The sequence below is a fragment of the Colias croceus genome, chromosome 18 (genome assembly GCF_905220415.1).
Source record: "Colias croceus chromosome 18, ilColCroc2.1".
Classification (NCBI taxonomy): domain Eukaryota; kingdom Metazoa; phylum Arthropoda; class Insecta; order Lepidoptera; family Pieridae; genus Colias; species Colias croceus.
In genome coordinates this window covers 6,119,890-6,138,614 of record NC_059554.1, presented here as the reverse complement: position 1 = coordinate 6,138,614, position 18,725 = coordinate 6,119,890, and the positions used below count along the sequence as shown (strand labels likewise).

At 36.3% G+C, this 18,725-nt stretch overlaps 2 protein-coding genes and 1 long non-coding RNA gene across 3 annotated transcripts in view; 1 reads left to right on the top strand and 2 right to left on the bottom strand.

The window, feature by feature from the left end:
• The first annotated feature begins 2,160 nt into the window (after positions 1 to 2,160).
• Positions 2,161 to 3,730, top strand: LOC123699820 (putative transferase CAF17 homolog, mitochondrial). The gene is made up of 2 exons (XM_045646853.1): positions 2,161 to 3,438; positions 3,592 to 3,730. Exon 1 carries the CDS (start codon positions 2,348 to 2,350, stop codon positions 3,371 to 3,373), a length of 1,026 nt encoding a protein of 341 aa, XP_045502809.1. The 5' UTR covers positions 2,161 to 2,347; the 3' UTR covers positions 3,374 to 3,438; positions 3,592 to 3,730.
• Positions 3,731 to 4,099: 369 nt separating this feature from the next.
• On the bottom strand, positions 4,100 to 9,577 carry LOC123699773. Its single transcript, XR_006752562.1, has 2 exons — positions 9,444 to 9,577; positions 4,100 to 8,141 (listed from the first exon to the last, which is right to left on the bottom strand). It is a non-coding gene; the product is annotated as an uncharacterized LOC123699773 (long non-coding RNA).
• A 22-nt stretch (positions 9,578 to 9,599) lies between these two features.
• The window catches only part of LOC123699908 (ubiquitin carboxyl-terminal hydrolase puf), a gene marked incomplete at its 3' end in the record, with an annotated part of 42,169 nt that continues 33,043 nt past the window's right edge, over positions 9,600 to 18,725 (bottom strand). Inside the window, exons 50-58 of the mRNA XM_045646956.1 lie at positions 18,242 to 18,378; positions 17,671 to 17,786; positions 17,087 to 17,281; positions 16,526 to 16,607; positions 14,957 to 15,130; positions 12,216 to 12,355; positions 12,002 to 12,136; positions 11,584 to 11,788; positions 9,600 to 9,658 (exon numbers count right to left, since the gene is read on the bottom strand). Of these exons, the coding sequence (XP_045502912.1) occupies positions 9,600 to 9,658; positions 11,584 to 11,788; positions 12,002 to 12,136; positions 12,216 to 12,355; positions 14,957 to 15,130; positions 16,526 to 16,607; positions 17,087 to 17,281; positions 17,671 to 17,786; positions 18,242 to 18,378 (1,243 nt within the window). The remainder of the gene's footprint in view (positions 9,659 to 11,583; positions 11,789 to 12,001; positions 12,137 to 12,215; positions 12,356 to 14,956; positions 15,131 to 16,525; positions 16,608 to 17,086; positions 17,282 to 17,670; positions 17,787 to 18,241; positions 18,379 to 18,725) is intronic.

The following is an 18,725-nucleotide window of genomic DNA, read 5'->3' as shown; positions in this document are numbered from 1 at the left end:
CTCTGCTCTTTTACGCATATCCGATTGGTTTAATGCTAATAATTTACTACTAAATGCAAAAAAAAACAAATTGTGTAGAATTTATCCTCCCAAATGTAAAAAAGGTGAAAAGGAATATTATTTTAAACGGGGAGGTATGTGGAATCTACTGTTTTTCTTGGTTTGACACTAGATGAGAAGCTACAATGGGGGGCCCATGTTACCACCACCGCTGCTAAGCTCAGCTCAGCTGCATATGCAGTGAGAAGAATAAGGCATCTCACCGATGAAGAGACGGCTAGATTGGTTTACTTTAGCTACTTTCATAGCATTATGTCCTATGGAATTCTACTATGGGGCAGGGCTGCAGAATGCAGATATAGAAACTATATTTATACTACAAAAGATCCATACGCTCTATATATAATTTGCGTGCTCGAGACTCACTAAGAGATCTCTAGTATATATTTAATAATATTTTATATGTACACAATAACGCTTATTTACACACAAAAGTAGGAGATAGACATTGTTATGACACAAGAAACAGAATTAAAATTGAAATTCCATTTTTCCGGCTAGCTAAAGTTAAAAATTCATTTATGGGTCAAGGTATACGCTTTTACAACAGAATTCCTCATAATATTAAAGAGTTTAGTAGTTCTAAATTTAAAACTTATATAAAAAATGTACTAATTCAGAGAGCCTATTACAGAGGAATATAATAAGGACGATAAAAACCCATGGAGGGTTGTCGCGTAAAAACCACAGGACAGTTCTTTGGCATATTATGATTATAATGTACATATTATGTATTTTGTAAAATTAAATTGTAAAACTGACATGATTAAAAAGAGCAACTATGGAGTTTCTTGCCGATTCTTCTCCGTAGATACTGCTTTCCGAATCGGTGGTAAATGTTAAAATATGTAATGACGTTTCAAAAGTGCTTCTAAAAGAAGTCTAATTGAATAAATAAATGTTTGAGTTTGAGATTGGTTTGAGTTTACCCTTTCAGGAATAAAAGACAATATAAGGTATAAAATTAGATTATATTTTCATGTGTACTAGGTAAGTAAAGAATTATTTTTAAAAACAAAACGTTTTTTTTTTCTCTGTAATAATTTGTTTCCCACAATAATTATTTATTTATAACAAACACGAATATTCTGATCCTAACATAATTTCAAAACAAAAATATTATTTATTAAAAATATTTTAATTACTTACATACGATACAATAGTAACATTTATTACTTGTATAATACAAACATAAATATTCTGAATATTACATAATTTTAAAACAAAACCTATATACATTAATTATCAATAAAATAATAAAAAAAACGTATAAGACCGTTTGTGGTAATCCCTAAAACACCCCCAGAATCTCGATGCCCAGAATACACAAATTAACTCTGCACTCCATACACTGCCAAATAGTGCGACTGGCGACTGCGCACATGTGCGCAATACATAGAGTAATATAATATATATGGCGCAATACCAGCACCTTTGACCTTCCCCGCCCCTTCCACGTCGGCGTGCACCAGCGTGCACAGGAAAGTGGTCGCTTTTAACAACCACGCTTGGTTTAAAAGCAGTTCGATTGAACTTCGTCCTTGTTCCGATTTCAAGCTTATGGTATGTCGAGATCATCGAAACTAAATTCGAATCTCGCCATACAAATCGTTACAGTAGCTGGCGACGACTTCCCCTTGTCTCAAGTCAGTACAGTCTTTGTCATCGTCACAGTCATCGTCATTCGTCCGTAAGTGCTGATTTACACAGGGTCAGTAACTGACTACAAATTCGAGGCAAATCAGTGCTGACCCGAAAAAAAACCCTGTGTAAACAGATTTGAAGTCAGTACAGAGGCTTGAAGTCTATGTAAACAGTTAAAGTCAGCGACTGACTTGTCTACTGACCCTGTGTAAATCAGCATTTAAGAACTAGGAATAACTAGTGATAGTGAGAGTGATAGAGTACTTGGTAGCTCACGCTATGACGCTATGACCATCACAGAGCAAGTAAACATAGGTAGTTAAAGATGACCATTAGGTACTTGTTGGGTACTTGCTTTGTGGAGCTATGACTGTCAAATCCTTTACTCTATGGTAAAATCATTGATCACTGTCATTTTTGATTTTTTGATATTATTATTATGTCAATTGTCAATTTTGTAATTTGTTTTGATTTAATTTTGACAATCGTTTGTCAATTGCGACAAGATTCAAGTATTCAAGTTTAATTTAAATATATTATTTAAAATACATATTTTAACACTGAATGCATTTATATTATTAAAGAACTCAGGGCTTACATTTATATAGGTATATAATTTCTATGTTATATTGCTACAGTCACGATGTTGTCGATTCATCAGGTAAATAAATACTTTCGTAATCCGCATTATGTAAAGCAATATTTACGTTTCGTTCACAATGTTAAAGATCCTCCTACAAAAATCTTGTATCCACTTCTCAATAGAAGTTTACTTAAAATTACTGGAAATGAAGCTTCACTTTTCCTGCAAGGACTTATAACAAATGACATGAGGCATTTTGAAGAGAGTGCTAAATCTGTATACGCTATGTTCTTGAATAATAAAGGTAGGGTTTTATACGACACCCTTATACATAAATGGGACGATGAAAACTCTTTCATGTTAGAATGTGACGAAAAGATTGCGCAATTACTTGAGAAACATTTAAAAATGTTTAAATTAAGGAGAAAAGTATCCATAGAAGATGTAAATAAGCAATTCAAACTTTGGAGTGTAATCACTCCAGCAGATTCAATGTTAAATGAGAAAGTAGATACAAAAAATGAGGTGAACATATATAAAGACCCAAGATTGTCAGACTTGGGTTATAGGATAATAGCAGCAGCATCTTTGAGTGGCTCTCAGATAGTTACAGGTATAGGAAATGATGTAGCTATTGAGCAAAGTGATGATGGCTATAAATATTTAAGGTACAAGTTGGGAGTAAGCGAAGGTGCTGATGATTTGCCACCAGGCACAAGTTTTCCTTTAGAAGTTAACTGTGATTACCTCCATGGAGTGAGTTTCCATAAGGGTTGTTACATAGGGCAGGAGCTCACAGCCAGAGTACATCACACAGGAGTTGTTCGTAAGCGAATTATGCCCATTAAATTCAATAAAGTCATTGAAGAAGACTTAGAAAAGGATTTAAAAATAATAGCCTCTGATAATCCTAAATTAAATTTGGGTAAACTAAAGGGTGTCAAAAAAAATTATGGATTAGGTCTTGTAAGAATCAAGGAAGCACTTGATTGCAAAGCTCTAAATGTTGGTAATTATTCAGCAGAAGCTGTAAAACCGGATTGGTGGCCAAAAGAAGCACCAAAGGAAGTCCCTAAAACTGAATAGCAACAACAAGAACAATAACTACAACAAGGACCTCAAGTGACAACAAAAGGATATTAAGCACATATGTGGGTATAACTGGATATAGATTTGAATTGTAATATAGTTAATAAAACAAATATGTACATAACATTTTTCTTAATCAATTTTCTAAGATGTTATTTTATAATAAATAAACTTATGCTGTAATATTATTAAATAGACTATGTTTTTAATTTTAGATTAATGGAAATATTAAAAAAAGCAGATGATGCCCCAGTGCATTATGATTTCACTTGTACTGGCTGTGGTCTCAAAGAAAAGGCACATTACAAGGGGACTAACCCTCCATTCTCTCGTAATATAGAATTGAAATATAGCAGCTACATTATGAAAGATCCATTTAGTCCTCCGGGAAAAGGAGAGATAATGGTTATAGGAGCTGACTGTGCTATATGTGACAAAGCAGTGTGCATCGGTAAAGAATGTAGTATTTTTTATTGTAAATCCTATTGTTTACAATGTGCAAACACTTCCATTGATAATTTCCCTGCTGAAATCAAGAGTAAAATAGTGCAATTATGTAAATAATCATGAAATAGGGCAAGGCAATAAAATTGTATTCTAAATTTTTGGTTTCATTTCTAAGTTGTAGTTTGAAAATAATGAAAATTCAAATTATTAAAACTAATTAAATCACATTTGAAGGAATATATTACAGGGGATGAGGAGAAAAATAATACACAAATGTATAAAATACTGTTTACTTTGGCTTTCCAGTCCGATTTACAGTATTTTCAATTTTTACAAATGAATTATAATAACACAGTTTTATTCAATTGAACTTTTATTACAAATCACTAAGTATAATACATAAACGATTATACAAGGTCATATTCCGCAAATACTTACTATGAAAAGCTTAAATGTTGCGGCACAATTCGTGTGAAAATTAATATTAAATCTTAAAATAAAGATAATTACAGTAGCTATAGTAATGTTAGATATATATTAATAAGCTCTAAAATCAGGACAAAATCAAATATACATTTTGTCTCATTAACCGTCCACTCGACTCTGATTGTTAGCACCACATTACATCATAACCCTTTTAGAAAATCGACCAGTGACTCTAACAATCCAAAATATTCAAATGCTTACTATTTAACAGCAAATACGTGTAGATAAAGATTTAAAACCGACTAATATTGCTTCATATGATCCCTAATTACTTATGGATTGTTAAAAAATGCTATCCGCTATCTAATGCCGGAAATGATAAGGCTTCACGCAGACTGATTCCATAGCAGATGAAATTAAGCGCTTTTAGATGACTTTAAAATTGCGCGACCCTAACTTTCATTTTCATACATTCATCGCTACACTGTTTAGATTCAGTAAACGCAAGCCTTATATCATCAAGTACTGTATTTTTACTATTTTTATTAAAGAAAGCAAAATATGACACCTTCTCTGCATTTATGAAGGAGAAAAGATGTCATTTTAAGTTTCATTGATCTATCAGAACCATCCTGATTTTCTACAAAGACAATACATTGACACCCCTAAGTGCGTTATATAAAGTAACAGACCATACAATTTTAGAATGCGCGATATAAAATTGTATGGTCTGTTATTATCACTATAAAAAGAAATATATTGGTATTATAACTCGGCAGTGTAATTTTTACCATAAATACGAATCTTTTATAAGATCGATACAGAAAAACAGAAGAGCAGCGCACACAGCTAATACTAATGACGAAAGGTTATTGATATCAAATCTTTATGATATAATAAAGCGGTAGATGTAATGCGAACACTGTTGTACAAAACATATGCTCGTTTTGAGCTATGTACAAAAATGTCAAACGCGATTTTCTGAATACGTGATAGCGACACGCAGACAACTATTCCTATCACTTCACTTAATATTTTTTAAATATCGATACAAAAATACCATGTTAATTATTGAAACGAATTAAAAACGTGTAAAACTTTAATCAAATCAAATATGGATCTATTTTAATACCGATTTTTAAACCATCGAATAATGAAAACAGATACTGCTACATGCACTGCCAGCGGCTTAAATTACTTATTATTTAATTCACCTATAATTGTTTTTCACATCGATAACAACGAATTTACGAGTTTACAACGACAATTACGTCAAAATGTTATCATATTATATTATACCCTATACGTTGGTACTGGCCTAAGTTAAAATCGCGATGGTTTAAATGAATTAAGGTGTTTGGACGGGTGTAAAACTTACGATAGGTATAAAATTATCATACATTCATTAGTACTGGGATTATCTAAGCGGGCAATTTAACATTCTACTTAGGTCACACACACTTAAACTAGGAAATCATTCACAGCCGTAACACAATTTTGACGAAGCAATTTGCGAAAACCAAATAGCTTAAGAGCAACCTCTACCAATACTTTACCGACTTCAGTAAACAGATAACGAATCCACGCTTCCTGACGTGTTATTACGGTGTACGTGTTTATAATTAACCAACTAGTTTATTGACGAAAAAATAATAATATATGAAAACTACGAGATTCCTACACAGGACCTATCAAGAAAAATATGTTTTTCTTAGAAAAGTTATTTGAAACTAAATAATTAAAAATACTACAACTGTTTTTAAGCATTACAATATTTAAGGATTAAATTTATCAAACTATTTCTACAAACACGATCTCATATAATATACAACCTAAAACTTAAAACCAAAACAGTCTTAAAAACGTAAAATTTAAATTAGGTACATCGAAACATTTTTATATTAAATTTTGATTGAATGCGAAATATCTAAATCTAAAATAGAAAAAAAATATAAATTAGTAACTACAGTCTCTTATAAATAATTACCAGCCGTTTCTGACGGTCAAATTAAGAAAAGACTGTACGAAAAATTGAAAAGAAGAATGGTTATTGCGAAATTAAACATAATTAGTTATTCATAAATAAGTTATCACTAAAAAACTAATAATGATGCATAGCCATAATTTTTATTTTTACCTGTATGCCTATTTATAATAAGGTATAAGGTACGTTAAAGTTGACTTTCGTGTGCATTGCGTGTTTCTTGACGCATCATTTAATACGCATCACTCACAGATCAATGCACGCGAAAATGGACTTTAAGCATTAAACAACTGAAACTATTGTAGAATAATTTTGGCGTATTTTAATACGTTTCTTTCGCAATAAACATAGATTTAAGACAAAATCAATTACATATATATGGCCTAATTTAGTCAAAACGCAAACATTGTCACGTTTCGGCTAAATAAACACATATTGTGATGTGGGTTATGGAATGTAGCATACATTTACACCAATTGTACATTATTATGTACAAAATTAAATTTTACAAAAATCTATACAAAAACAATTATTTCATTCAAGCAAATACGTTCAACAGAATAGACGCAATATTAATTTAAGCAACACATAAAGCGCCATCTAAACAACACTCAACACTCTTTAACTTACTTAGTTCAATAAAAATTGTGATAAATATACATATGTAATAAACAATAAAATCGCTCCACTAGCCGATAATAGCACGTATCTAAGTTTTAATGCGAAATACACGAGAACTCTTCACACATACGAAGATAATAACAAACTCAAGTTCGTGTAACATTGACTTTATTCTAAAATGCAGACTCCAATTAAAGGAGTTTGTATTTTAGAATGGCCAAATTGATATCAATAAAGATATAAATTAAACACACCTTGCATTATAATAAGATACATTAAATTTCAGACTAAAACTACGAGATAAAATTGGACTCGTTATATCGACAATGTCCACGTTCCGCACTTCATATTTTACGTTATAATAAATTCCCACTGGAAGTATTACGCAGCTACATTAAAATGTACGAATAAGATCGCAGTTTCATAATCGTTCGATATTATCTTGCTATCTATAGTAGATATTAGAAGAAATGTGAAAGTTTTCATAAAACGTTTCAGTGAATGTACAGATGTTACATAAGAAAGCGAGAGCAATAACGAACGATTTTTAAAATTATTATATTTTATATTAGGAGGAACACTCCGTTTACGTGGTTCTATGGTGGTTTTGCCATTCTCATATTAGCATCATTGACATGACAATATATTAGGTATTGTGAATTATTCACAAGCTTTCGCCCTTGAGGGTTTTTATTACACAGTTTTATTAGTCTTTTAATCACGACAGTAACATCAATCGTCTCCAAACACACGTAAACTCGCGAATAATGTTCTTCAAACGTACACACTAACGAACGTTAAGTGTCCAAAGTTCGAATTACGTGCAGACTACGCAAACAACAACACAGTGTAAGCACAGCTTTAGATTAGGGTACACTGGCACAGAATACGGCGGGTAGGGAGGCGTGTGCAACTAGTGTTGTGCGACTGTTCGACGGGTCCGTTACTAGTATACGACATGTACCCGTCGGATATCCGCAACTATTATATGACAAGTGCCCTGTGTATACGACAAGTACCCCGTGTACACGACAAGTACCCTGTGTACACGACAAGTACCCCGTGTACACGGCAAGTACCCTGTGTACACGACAAGTACCCCGTGTACACGACAAGTAAGTGTATACGGCTAGTGCCCGACGGGTGGGGGTGTGCGGTGCGAGTCTACACGTTGAACATGTTGAGCGTGCGCGCGGTGAGGCGCCACGGGGTGAGCGACACTCAGTCGGCCCGGGCGCTCCGCCCGCGGGCCGCTCGGGTCGCTAGCGCCTGCACTGCTTCCTTCACCTGTGAGATCAATATTTCTATTTTAGTGATGGAAAACAAGTCTTACAAAACTTATAATGGTTACGGTTTGCATTGCACTTGTATCATTTTGCTCCTTTTGATGAATTTAATGTCTATAATACAAGCTGTCAAATCGAACAGTACCGATTAGCAGAGTAGAGCTCTTAATTAAACGCCTGAAAAACTGACTGAATGAGACATATTACATAATAATATATAGTAATTAAATCAGTACAGTTCTATGTTCCTGTCTTCTATACTTTATTCCACCAGCCCCTATAACTTTCTTGATCACAATGTCTAGATAAAATGAACGTACATATTAGAAGCGTGACTCATGAGCGCTATACAGGGTTAGTTTTCAACCGGCCAAATTTTCAGAAATGGTTCAAAATCGATAACATTTTCGATCTAATGAAAAAAAAAAGGATTTTTTAAATACCCTAAATTTCATTCCAGTCCGCCACTAAAAAGCGAACGTGTGGACATTACAAAAGCACAATTCAGTTCAACAACCTAGATAGGTAGAAGTTAGCACACACATAAATTTGGCGATGCGCGCACGCACACACGTGCATTGATTCTCAATAAGACGAGCGAGCGGCAGAGCGAGGTCGTTGAACTTATCGCGTGTTTACGATTTCGGAAATTTTTAAGACATTTTCAAATGAATGCTATTATTTTTTTTTTATTCGACAATAATATTTCAAACTAGCTTCCGCCCGCGACTCCGTCCGCGCGGATGTCGGTCTTCGCGTGGATGGTTTATTTCTCCATTTTGAGTAGGTACCTCTGACAATAAAATCTTATAAATATCTATTGGACCCAATTCCCAAATACGGCTAGGCCTATAATAATACGCAACGTGTGTTTGCGGTTCTACGGAACGACGTCTATGGATAAAACTGAAAAATTAAGATTAATTTTTTTCTACGTATTTTTCCAGGATAAAAAGTATCCTATTTTACGCCCAGGATAATAAGGTATAATTATACCAAGTTTCATCGAAATCGAACCGCTAGTTTTCAAGTGATGCCTTCACATACAGACAGACAGACAGACAGACAGACAGACAGACAGACAGACAGACAAAAATTTTTTTAATCACATATTTGGGTTTGGTATCGATCCAGTAACACCCCCTGCTATTTATTTTTTCAATATTTTCAATGTACAGAATTGACCCTTCTACAGATTTATTATATGTATAGATGTACCTTTGGTTTAATATCTAGATCTTAATTTTAAATTTTGGACTAACCCTGTATACACAGGCCTATATTTCACAAGTAGTATACTCACGAGCGCGATATACTCGGCGCCTTGCGGCGGCGGCGGTGGCGGCGGCGTCGCGTCGTCGGGCTCGTCGTCCGAGTCGGGCGGCAGGTCGTCCAGCGCGTCCTCTGCGTCGCTGCCGTCCGCCGAGTGGCAGCGCGCCCCCTCCCCCGCGCCCTCCGCACTGCCACCCGCACCGCCCGCCCCGCCCGACCCACTCGCACCCTCCGCGCTCTCCTCCTCTGTGACACACACGCGACAAAACGTTACAACATATACGTATTATATGCACAACGATATAATAAATACCATGTTTCATGTTACTATTCAGTCAAGAGTATTTGAAAAATGGTAATGAGGAGCACAAAGCTTTTAAATAATATTTTCACTGAAAAAGTTTACCGTTTATATTTATCTTACACTAGATTTCCGCCCGCGGCTTCGCCCGCGTTTTCAAAAAAAAAATCCTATGTGTTAATAACCCTCTATATGTGTGCTAAATTTCATTGTAATCGGTTCAGTAGTATTTACGTGAAAGAGTAACGAACACACACACATCCTCACAAACTTCCGCATTTATAATATTATTATTAGTAGGTTTAAGTTATATTCCAATCGTTTGCTGTATGGGAATTAAATACGTGTGATGGAATATATAGGTACTACAATGAAAGACCATTCTTCGCTGCTACATTACATGATTCTCAAAACTTGTATATTATGTCCTATATAATATAAATTAATCTCTCACTATTTAATTTGGATCTTATTTCTTATTTGGATCAATTACTCGCTATACAGGGTGTAATCTGTTAGTGTGAAGTGACGGGAGTTAAAGTGACGTGAGGTAAAGTGACGGGTGTTAAAGTGACGGGAGTTAAAGTGACGTGAGGTAAAGTGACGGGTGTTAAAGTGACGGTAGGTAAAGTGACGGTAGGTAAAGTGACGGTAGGTAAAGTGACGGTAGGTAAAGTGACGGTAGGTAAAGTGACGGGTGTTAAAGTGACGGGTGTTAAAGTGACGGGTGTTAAAGTGACGGGAGGTATAGTGACGGGAGGTTAAATGACGGGTGTTAAAGTGACGGGAGGTAAAGTGACGCGAGTTAAAGTGACGGGAGGTAAAGTGACGGGAGGTAAAGTTACGCGAGGTAAAATGACGGGTGTTAAAGTGACGGTAGGTAAAGTGACGGGAGGTAAAGTGACGCGAGTTAAAGTGACGGTAGGTAAAGTGACGGGAGGTAAAGTGACGCGAGTTAAAGTTGCGGGAGTTAAAGTGAAAGTTAAAGTCAAAATTATTTCGATTTAGAGAATAAATAGGTACTTATAGATAATAAAGGGAAATTTTAAATGTAGTTTAAAATAACGAATGACAAAATTGACGCGAGTTAAAGTGGCGGGAGTTATAGTGACGCGCATTAAAGTGACGGGAGGTAAAGTGACGCGAGTTAAAGTGACGGGAATAAAAGTTACGGGAGTTAAAGTTAAAGTCAATATTGTTTCGATATAGGGAATAGATAATTAAGGGAAACTTTAAATGTAGTTTTAAATAACGAATGACAAAAGTGACGCGATTTAAAGTGCCGGGAGTTATAGTGACGCGAGTTATAGTGACGCGAGTTATAGTGACGCCAGGTAAAGTGACGGGAGGTAAAGTGACGAGAGGTCGTGACGTGAGTTAAAGTGACGGGAGGTAAAGTGACGGGAGTTAAAGTGATGCGAGTGAAAGTGACGAGAGGTAAAGTGGCGTTTCCACATCGAGCTCTGTTTACAGTATCTAAATGAATTTTTATTAAAATTTGCGAATTCATTTAAGCACCAAAAATGAAAAGAACCAAAATTTTTCGTATTACATGTTTAGGATAGTCATATCTCATACTTAATGTATGGGAGTGTTTGGTGTAATTGTTTTGGATATTTCCCGTTTTATTTTTAAAAAGTTATTGTTGTTATTTTACTCATTAGTTAATGGGCTTTAGATATTAGTATAAAGTTTTTTGATATCTGCAATAGTTACGGAATAATCAACTGTGCACACTTAACGATTACACCCTGTATAAATAAATTTTCATTTTTTTATTTGGTCCTCTCAATGATTGTTACAACTATGTAGTAGAATGGTGAAAATACAAGAATAATATGTGTGGATGTTTAAAATTATCATTGTTCACCTTCAAGCGAAAACGTCCGCTGCTGCAGCGCGGTGACGGCCCGCTGCAGCGCCGCCAGCGCGGCGGGTGGGAGCGGGCCCGCGCTGGCCAGCAGCAGCGCGCGCAGCGGGCCCAGCAAGGCGCCGCTCGAACATGTTCCCAGCTCCTCTGCTAGCGCTTCCACTGCGCCCGCGCCGCTGCCCCCACCGCCGCTCAGCTGACACACCTAAGTGAACATATAATATATTATTATGTATCATTAATTTCGTATATTTCGTATAAAGTAAAAAAATAACTACGTAACGGGAAACATTTACTGTAATTTAATTACAGAAGAAAATAATAAAACCTTCGTGTATTAGATAGCTTCTGTATTATTTAGAACTGAACTATTTGATATTCAAGAAATGCAAATAAAAATATAATGTGCAAAACTCACCTTAGGATAATAGTGCTGCATAAATTCGTAAATAGTGGGATCTTCTAAAGATTCCCTTTCATCTAAAATTATTGCATCAATATATTCCGTTAGCACGCTGCACTCTAAGAGCATTTCTTCAAGTTTCGAGTCCGCCTGAGGAAGAAAAAAAACACAATTTAGCACACAGACATTTATTAAACAAATATTATATAAAAAATATCATTATAAATACCGGTGTATTAGCGATATCTCTCCAAAACGCGGCGAAATAGTTGAACCTAAGCGGCACCGCTTCAAGCGCGCACAGCGCTGACAATAGCACCAATTGTTCCGACATACAGCGCTGACTGCGCGCTACTCGACAGCACGTATCTATTAAGAGAAAATACAATTATTTCAACTATATATTCATGTTAAAATTTCAAAATTTTATGGCATTTATCCAATAATACAGTTCAATAAAATTTAAACTATTTTTATCACCGTAGGAATTTGAGACTACAAGGAAAGAAAGAAAGAACAATTAAAAAAAGAATTAACTTATACAGGGTGTAATCGTTAAGTGTGCACAGGCGATTTTTCCGTAAGTATTACAGATAACAAAAAACTTTAAACTGATATCGAAAGTACTTAACCTAATGAGTAAAATGGCCGTAATAAATTTTTAAAAATAAATCGAGAAATATCAAAAAAATTATCTTTAAACCCTCCCATACATTAAGTATGAATTAATATGAATATCCCATAAAACTCAAAACTCATATACATTTAATATGAAAGATTTTAGCTTTCTTTTTCTTTTTTTTGGTTTTCTGCTTTAATTACTTCGCAAATTTGAAGTGGCATTTTTACAGGCATTTTCCGGATTGGTCACGGATGAATTCTACACATACCCATGGCCCTGTCGCTGATGCGGCTTGAACACAGTGGGGTTTTGGTCGGTAGGAATCTGACATAACCCACGGCCTCTTCCCCGGAGGCCGTGGGTATCTATGCAAGATTTCCCCACTAAAAAAAAAAAAGGCATTTTCCGGATATCCCCGGAAAATCCTCGGAAAATACCTGTAAAGTAATAAGTACACCTCCCCTGTATTCCGGGGATTTCCAAGCATTTAAAACGCTTTTCCCGGACATTTCACGCATTGTCCGGATATTTTCCGGGAATTTCCCAGGCATTTTCCGGGAAATTCCCAGGCATTTTCCGGGAAATTCCCAGGCATTTTCCGGAGATTTTCCAGGCATTTTCCGAGGATTTTCCAGCCGTTTTCCACACTTTTCCCGGACATTTTCACGCATTTTCCGAATATTTTCCGGACACTTCCGGGACTTTTCCACGCATTTTCCGGGAATTTTCCAGGCATTTTCCGGGAAATTCCCAAACATTTTCCGGGAAATTCCCAGGCATTTTCCGGGGATTTTCCAGGCATTTTCCGAGGATTTTCCAGGCGTTTTCCACACTTTTCCCGTACATTTTCACGCATTTTCCGGGAATTTTCCGGACACTTCCGAAACTTTTCCAGGCATTTTCCGGGAATTTTCCAGGCATTTTCCGGGAAATTCCCAAACATTTTCCGGGAAATTCCCAGGCATTTTCCGGGGATTTTCCAGGCATTTTCCGAGGATTTTCCAGGCGTTTTCCACACTTTTCCCGTACATTTTCACGCATTTTCCGGATATTTCCCAGGCATTTTTCGGATATTTTCCAGGCTTTTCCCTGGCATTTTCCGAGGATTTTCCAGGCATTTTCCGAGGATTTTCCAGGCGTTTTCCACACTTTTCCCGGACATTTTCACGCATTTTCCGGATATTTTCCGGGCATTTCCCAGGCATTTTCCGGGAAATTCCCAGGCACATTTTCCGGGAAATTCCCAAACATTTTCCGGGAAATCCCAGGCATTTTCCGGGGATTTTCCAGGCATTTTCCGAGGATTTTCCAGGCGTTTTCCACACTTTTTCCCGTACATTTTCACGCATTTTCCGGATATTTTCCGGGCATTTCCCAGGCATTTTCCGGGAAATTCCCAGGCGCATTTTCCGGGAAATTCCCTGGCATTTTCCGGGGATTTTCCTGGAAAATCCCGGATCCCTGGATTTTCCCGTACATTTTCACGCATTTTCCGGATATTTTCCGGGCATTTCCCAGGCATTTTCCGGATATTTCCCAGGCATTTTTCGGATATTTTCCAGGCTTTTCCCTGGCATTTTCCGAGGATTTTCCAGGCATTTTCCGAGGATTTTCCAGGCGTTTTCCACAATTTTCCCGGACATTTTCACGCATTTTCCGGATATTTTCCGGGAATTTTCCGGGCATTTCCCAGGCATTTTCCGGGAAATTCCCAGGCGCATTTTCCGGGAAATTCCCAGGCATTTTCCGGGAATTTTCCAGGAAATTCCTGGAAAATCCCCGGAAAATGCCAGGAAAAGTCCCGGAAAATGCCCGGAAAATATCTGGAAAATGCGTGAAAATGTCCGGAAAAAGCGTGGAAAATGCCACTTCAAATTTGCGAAGTAATTAAAGCAGAAAATCAAAAAAAGAAAAAGAAAGCTAAAATCTTTCATATTAAATGTATATGGGATATTCATATTTCATACTTAATGTATGGGAGGGTTTAAAGATAATTTTTTTGATATTTCTCGATTTATTTTTAAAAATTTATTACGGCCATTTTACTCATAAGGTTAAGAACTTTCGATATCAGTTTAAAGTTTTTTGTTATCTGTAATACTTACGGAAAAATCGCCTGTGCACACTTAACGATTACACCCTGTATAATATGTAAAAGATACTAAAATTTAATTAATGTATAAAATAACAAAATATAATTCTAATTTAAAATTGAAACTACACTACACTAGACCAACTTTATGTAAATTAAATATTCGTAATATCAACAATCCTCTGTATTAGAAAACAGGAATTTTCAAAAAAAGCTTAATCTATACTCTATACATAATATTGTGCACCAATCTCACCGATAAACCGATGATACGGGCGGTAGAGCGGCGGCGGCGCGCAGTGCGGGTGCGAGCGCGTGCGCAGCCGCGGGCGGGCCGGCGTGCGGGCCGCTGCGTGCGCGCCCGCAGCGAGCGGTACTAGTGCTCCTAGTGCTGCACCACCCCCTATCATCACTAGCTCGCGGAGCACACCTGTAACGGACACAAGTGATAATGAAACGAAAATAAATAAATTAAAAAAAATGTGCGTGTACTAGTGTACTAGTGTACACACGTAAGAAGTGAAACTTCTTTATGACCTTATTTTTCAAAAAATAATTTACTATATACAACTTTACAGAAATACGTCGAATCACGCGTGGTAGGGATAAGAAAAAGATGGCGCGTAACGGGAAAAATGTCACGCGTAACGAAAAAATGTTACACTAAATTTTTTTCCAAACCCGATAAAGAAGTTTCAGTTTAATAAATGCACAATTTATGTGATTTTATATAATAACTAGCGGTCCGCCCCGGCTTCGCCCGTGGTACATGTTTACGTTTTCTCTACATAAGAACCATCCTCGTACTTCAAGGAATATAATAAAAAAAGAATTATCGAAATCGGTTCAGCCGTTCTCGAGTTATGGAATTACAACGAAAAGTGGCATTGATTTTTATATATTAGATTGTGCTATCTATTTTCTGATTTACGTTGTGACTAACTGATGACTGGCGTTATTTTATTTTCTCTATTTTGTTCGCAATGTAATGTATTATTAAAAATTTATAAATAAAATTTCAAGTTGGAATAAGTATCATAAGGCTATTTATATAAGGGCCGATTTTTCAATGCCCAGATAAACAGTCTAATAACTACCCCTCGAATAGATTTATTCAATTGCTTATCTAACTCATAACGGCTCGCCTATTTTTCAATCGTGATTTATTTGATGAATAACTATCTGACCAAATATTTCCATATTGGCAGCTCTGCTCTTGGAGTGGCGAAACAAACATATTAAATTAGTCAGGTTAGAGCGGGATAGAGTCAACTTGCAATATGTCAACAACCGTCATTATGACTCACGTCGGGAGTGCATTTTAAGTTTATCTTGTGTTCTATGATTGTTGATTATTGTTTTGATTCGAGTAAAGAGTTTTGATTAAATTTGTGTTAAAATTTATATATTTTACGATGGAAACGACATAAAGGCAGCGTCCGGCAAATTTTCAATGGCATGATCATCAGTAGGTACTATCAAAAACATCAATTTCAATATGAATTTAATTGATAATTATTTTATAGAAAGAGGCTTTATTGTAAAAATTCTACGCTCTATGTTATTACATACGAAAATATCCCAAATTTGACGCGTCAGTTGTCAACTCAAACGTCTAATCGTCGAATAGCACGCTATCTGGCCGTTGGAGCAGCAGATAGATTTATTCCTCAAATAACGTAGTTATTCGATAGATAAGTCCTATTCGTCTATTGAAAAATTGAATTTTTTGTTAACTGAAGAATAAAGTCTATCTAGCTGTTTATCTGGGCATTGAAAAATCGGCCCTTAGTAATATAAAATATCAAATAATAATAACACTTACCGAGCGCAGCTTGAGGTAACAACGCGGAGCGTTGATGCAAATTCAACAACGTGAGCAGTCGACGTGCGCACTCGGGCCAGTCCTGTTTACAAATTACCAAATTGATTAAGAATATATTTAGAACTAAAATTAAAATTAATTGCATGTCAATAATTGTAAATCTTAGTAAATTTTATCAAATAACTTTAGCAATTTTGCATAACATTTTTATCTAGTGAGTTTACGCAACTGTTATTTTTACTTCAATATTTTTCAAGACTGCGTAAAATTCTAAAATTCCACATCCTACTATAATATTATAAATGCGAAAGTTTTTGAGGATGTGTATGCTGTGTGTTTGTTACTCTTTCACGCAAATACTACTGAGCAGATTGCAATGAAATTTAGCACACATATAGAGGGTAACTTGGATTAACACATAGGATAAGTTTTATCCCAGAAATCCCACACGAACGGGAAATATGCGGGCTTTTCTTTGAAAACGCGGGCGAAGCCGCGGGCGGAAAGCTAGTTATTTCATAAAATAAACCCCTATTACGGCTTGATTTAACTCGATATAACCTTGCAGGCCAGCAGCAGCGCGCGCGCCTCCTTGGGCTCGCGGCGCGTGCGCAGCGTGCGGCACAGCGCGCGCGCCCAGCGCAGCGCCGCCGTCAGCTCGCCGCGCACGCCCGCGCCGCCGCCCGTACTGCCGCCCGCGCCGCTCGCGCTGCCCGCGCCGCCCTCCACGTACACAGCGTGCAGGCTGTGTAACGCCTAACACACAAATTAAATATTATAAAAATTTTAAGAGGTGTCAAGGGACACCCGGATGGAATGAAGTTACTAAAATAGCTGACTTGTTTTCTATGAGAGAGAGAGAGAGAGAGAGAGACAGACAGAGACTGCCTGTCGTAAAAAATGTCTTTACAACTTTTCGTCAGAATTTTTCGACAACGCGCGATAAGGAACTTCGTTCCAAAAAAAAAGGAAATATTAAGCAAATCTAGTTTGTTTCTCACTTCCATTTACAAAAAAAATTTTTTTTGTACTTCCGTCAACAGAAGTTACTTCGCAATTTACCTGTGACTATTTTATTGTAAAATGTTTGAAACTTATTAATATAAGAAATCGATAGCAATATACAGAAAAACATAATATCTTACCTCAAAAGTCATCTGCAACCCGCCGTTATAAACAACGTACAGTCTATCGTCCCCGGTCTCAACTAGCGTGCAGAACGCAGATATCAACGTGGTCCACGACGTTCGCCCGTTCAAACCTATCATGTTGAAAACTTATATCAACATTTTATACAACACTGAGAGGTTGAACAAAGTGATTGCAGGGGCCGTTCAAGTTCTACTTCGTATATTATTTTCCGTATCTTATAGATAACGTAATGTGCCCGTTTCTTTGCTTCCTAAATTATACTCAAAAGATAGTACGCCAGTTTCGTAGATCTAATCCATAAAACTAATTTTAAAGGAGTACCAATCCAAACCAAGCAAATAAAATAGATGAAATTATAATCAAACACCTGACAATGTAAATTAGTTTTTTAGTATTTCGAACCGAAATCCAACTTAATTAACATATAACACCTGATAAATTTAATTTGCTTTACAGTATTTCCTCTAAAATACCATCCTAATTAACACATTTTTATGTTCATTTTATCACATTTTTTTTCCTACTCTGAACGGCCCCTAAAGTTGAACTTATTGTAGCACCTACCCTGCAAGTACGCAGCTAGCGTGCTCCGCCTGAACGCGGAGGCTTCCCGCTCGTCTATTTCAGGCGCCGCCGCACTGCTGGTCGAACTGCCAGCGCCGTTGGTAGTTCCACCGCGTGCTGCTAGGATGCGGGCTAGCCTGTTTGTGAAAATAATGGTTTGAAATAAGAAGAAGGTTTATGATAGGTAACTTGGTGCAGAATTAATATTTACAGCGCTTATAACACAGCGCTTTTTATTTTAATTAATCTTAATTGCACTTGATGCATTTACAGTTATTAATCTTATGTCATCAAGGATGTAATTTCCTTCATCTCACTATGAGGACTACAATATTTTTGTGAGTTTTTCATTCCAACACAAATATTTTATAATTTATTTATTACGAATTTGTATTTCACTATAAACATTTTATACACAGAGAACAGAGTATCAATAATTGTCACAATTTTAGAAATACAAATTTACAGCATTAACAACTATATA

What these genes read in the sequence shown, in the direction of transcription:
- LOC123699820 (XM_045646853.1), top strand. Translation starts at nt 2,348, where the DNA reads ATGTTGTCGATTCATCAGGTAAATAAATACTTTCGTAATCCGCATTAT.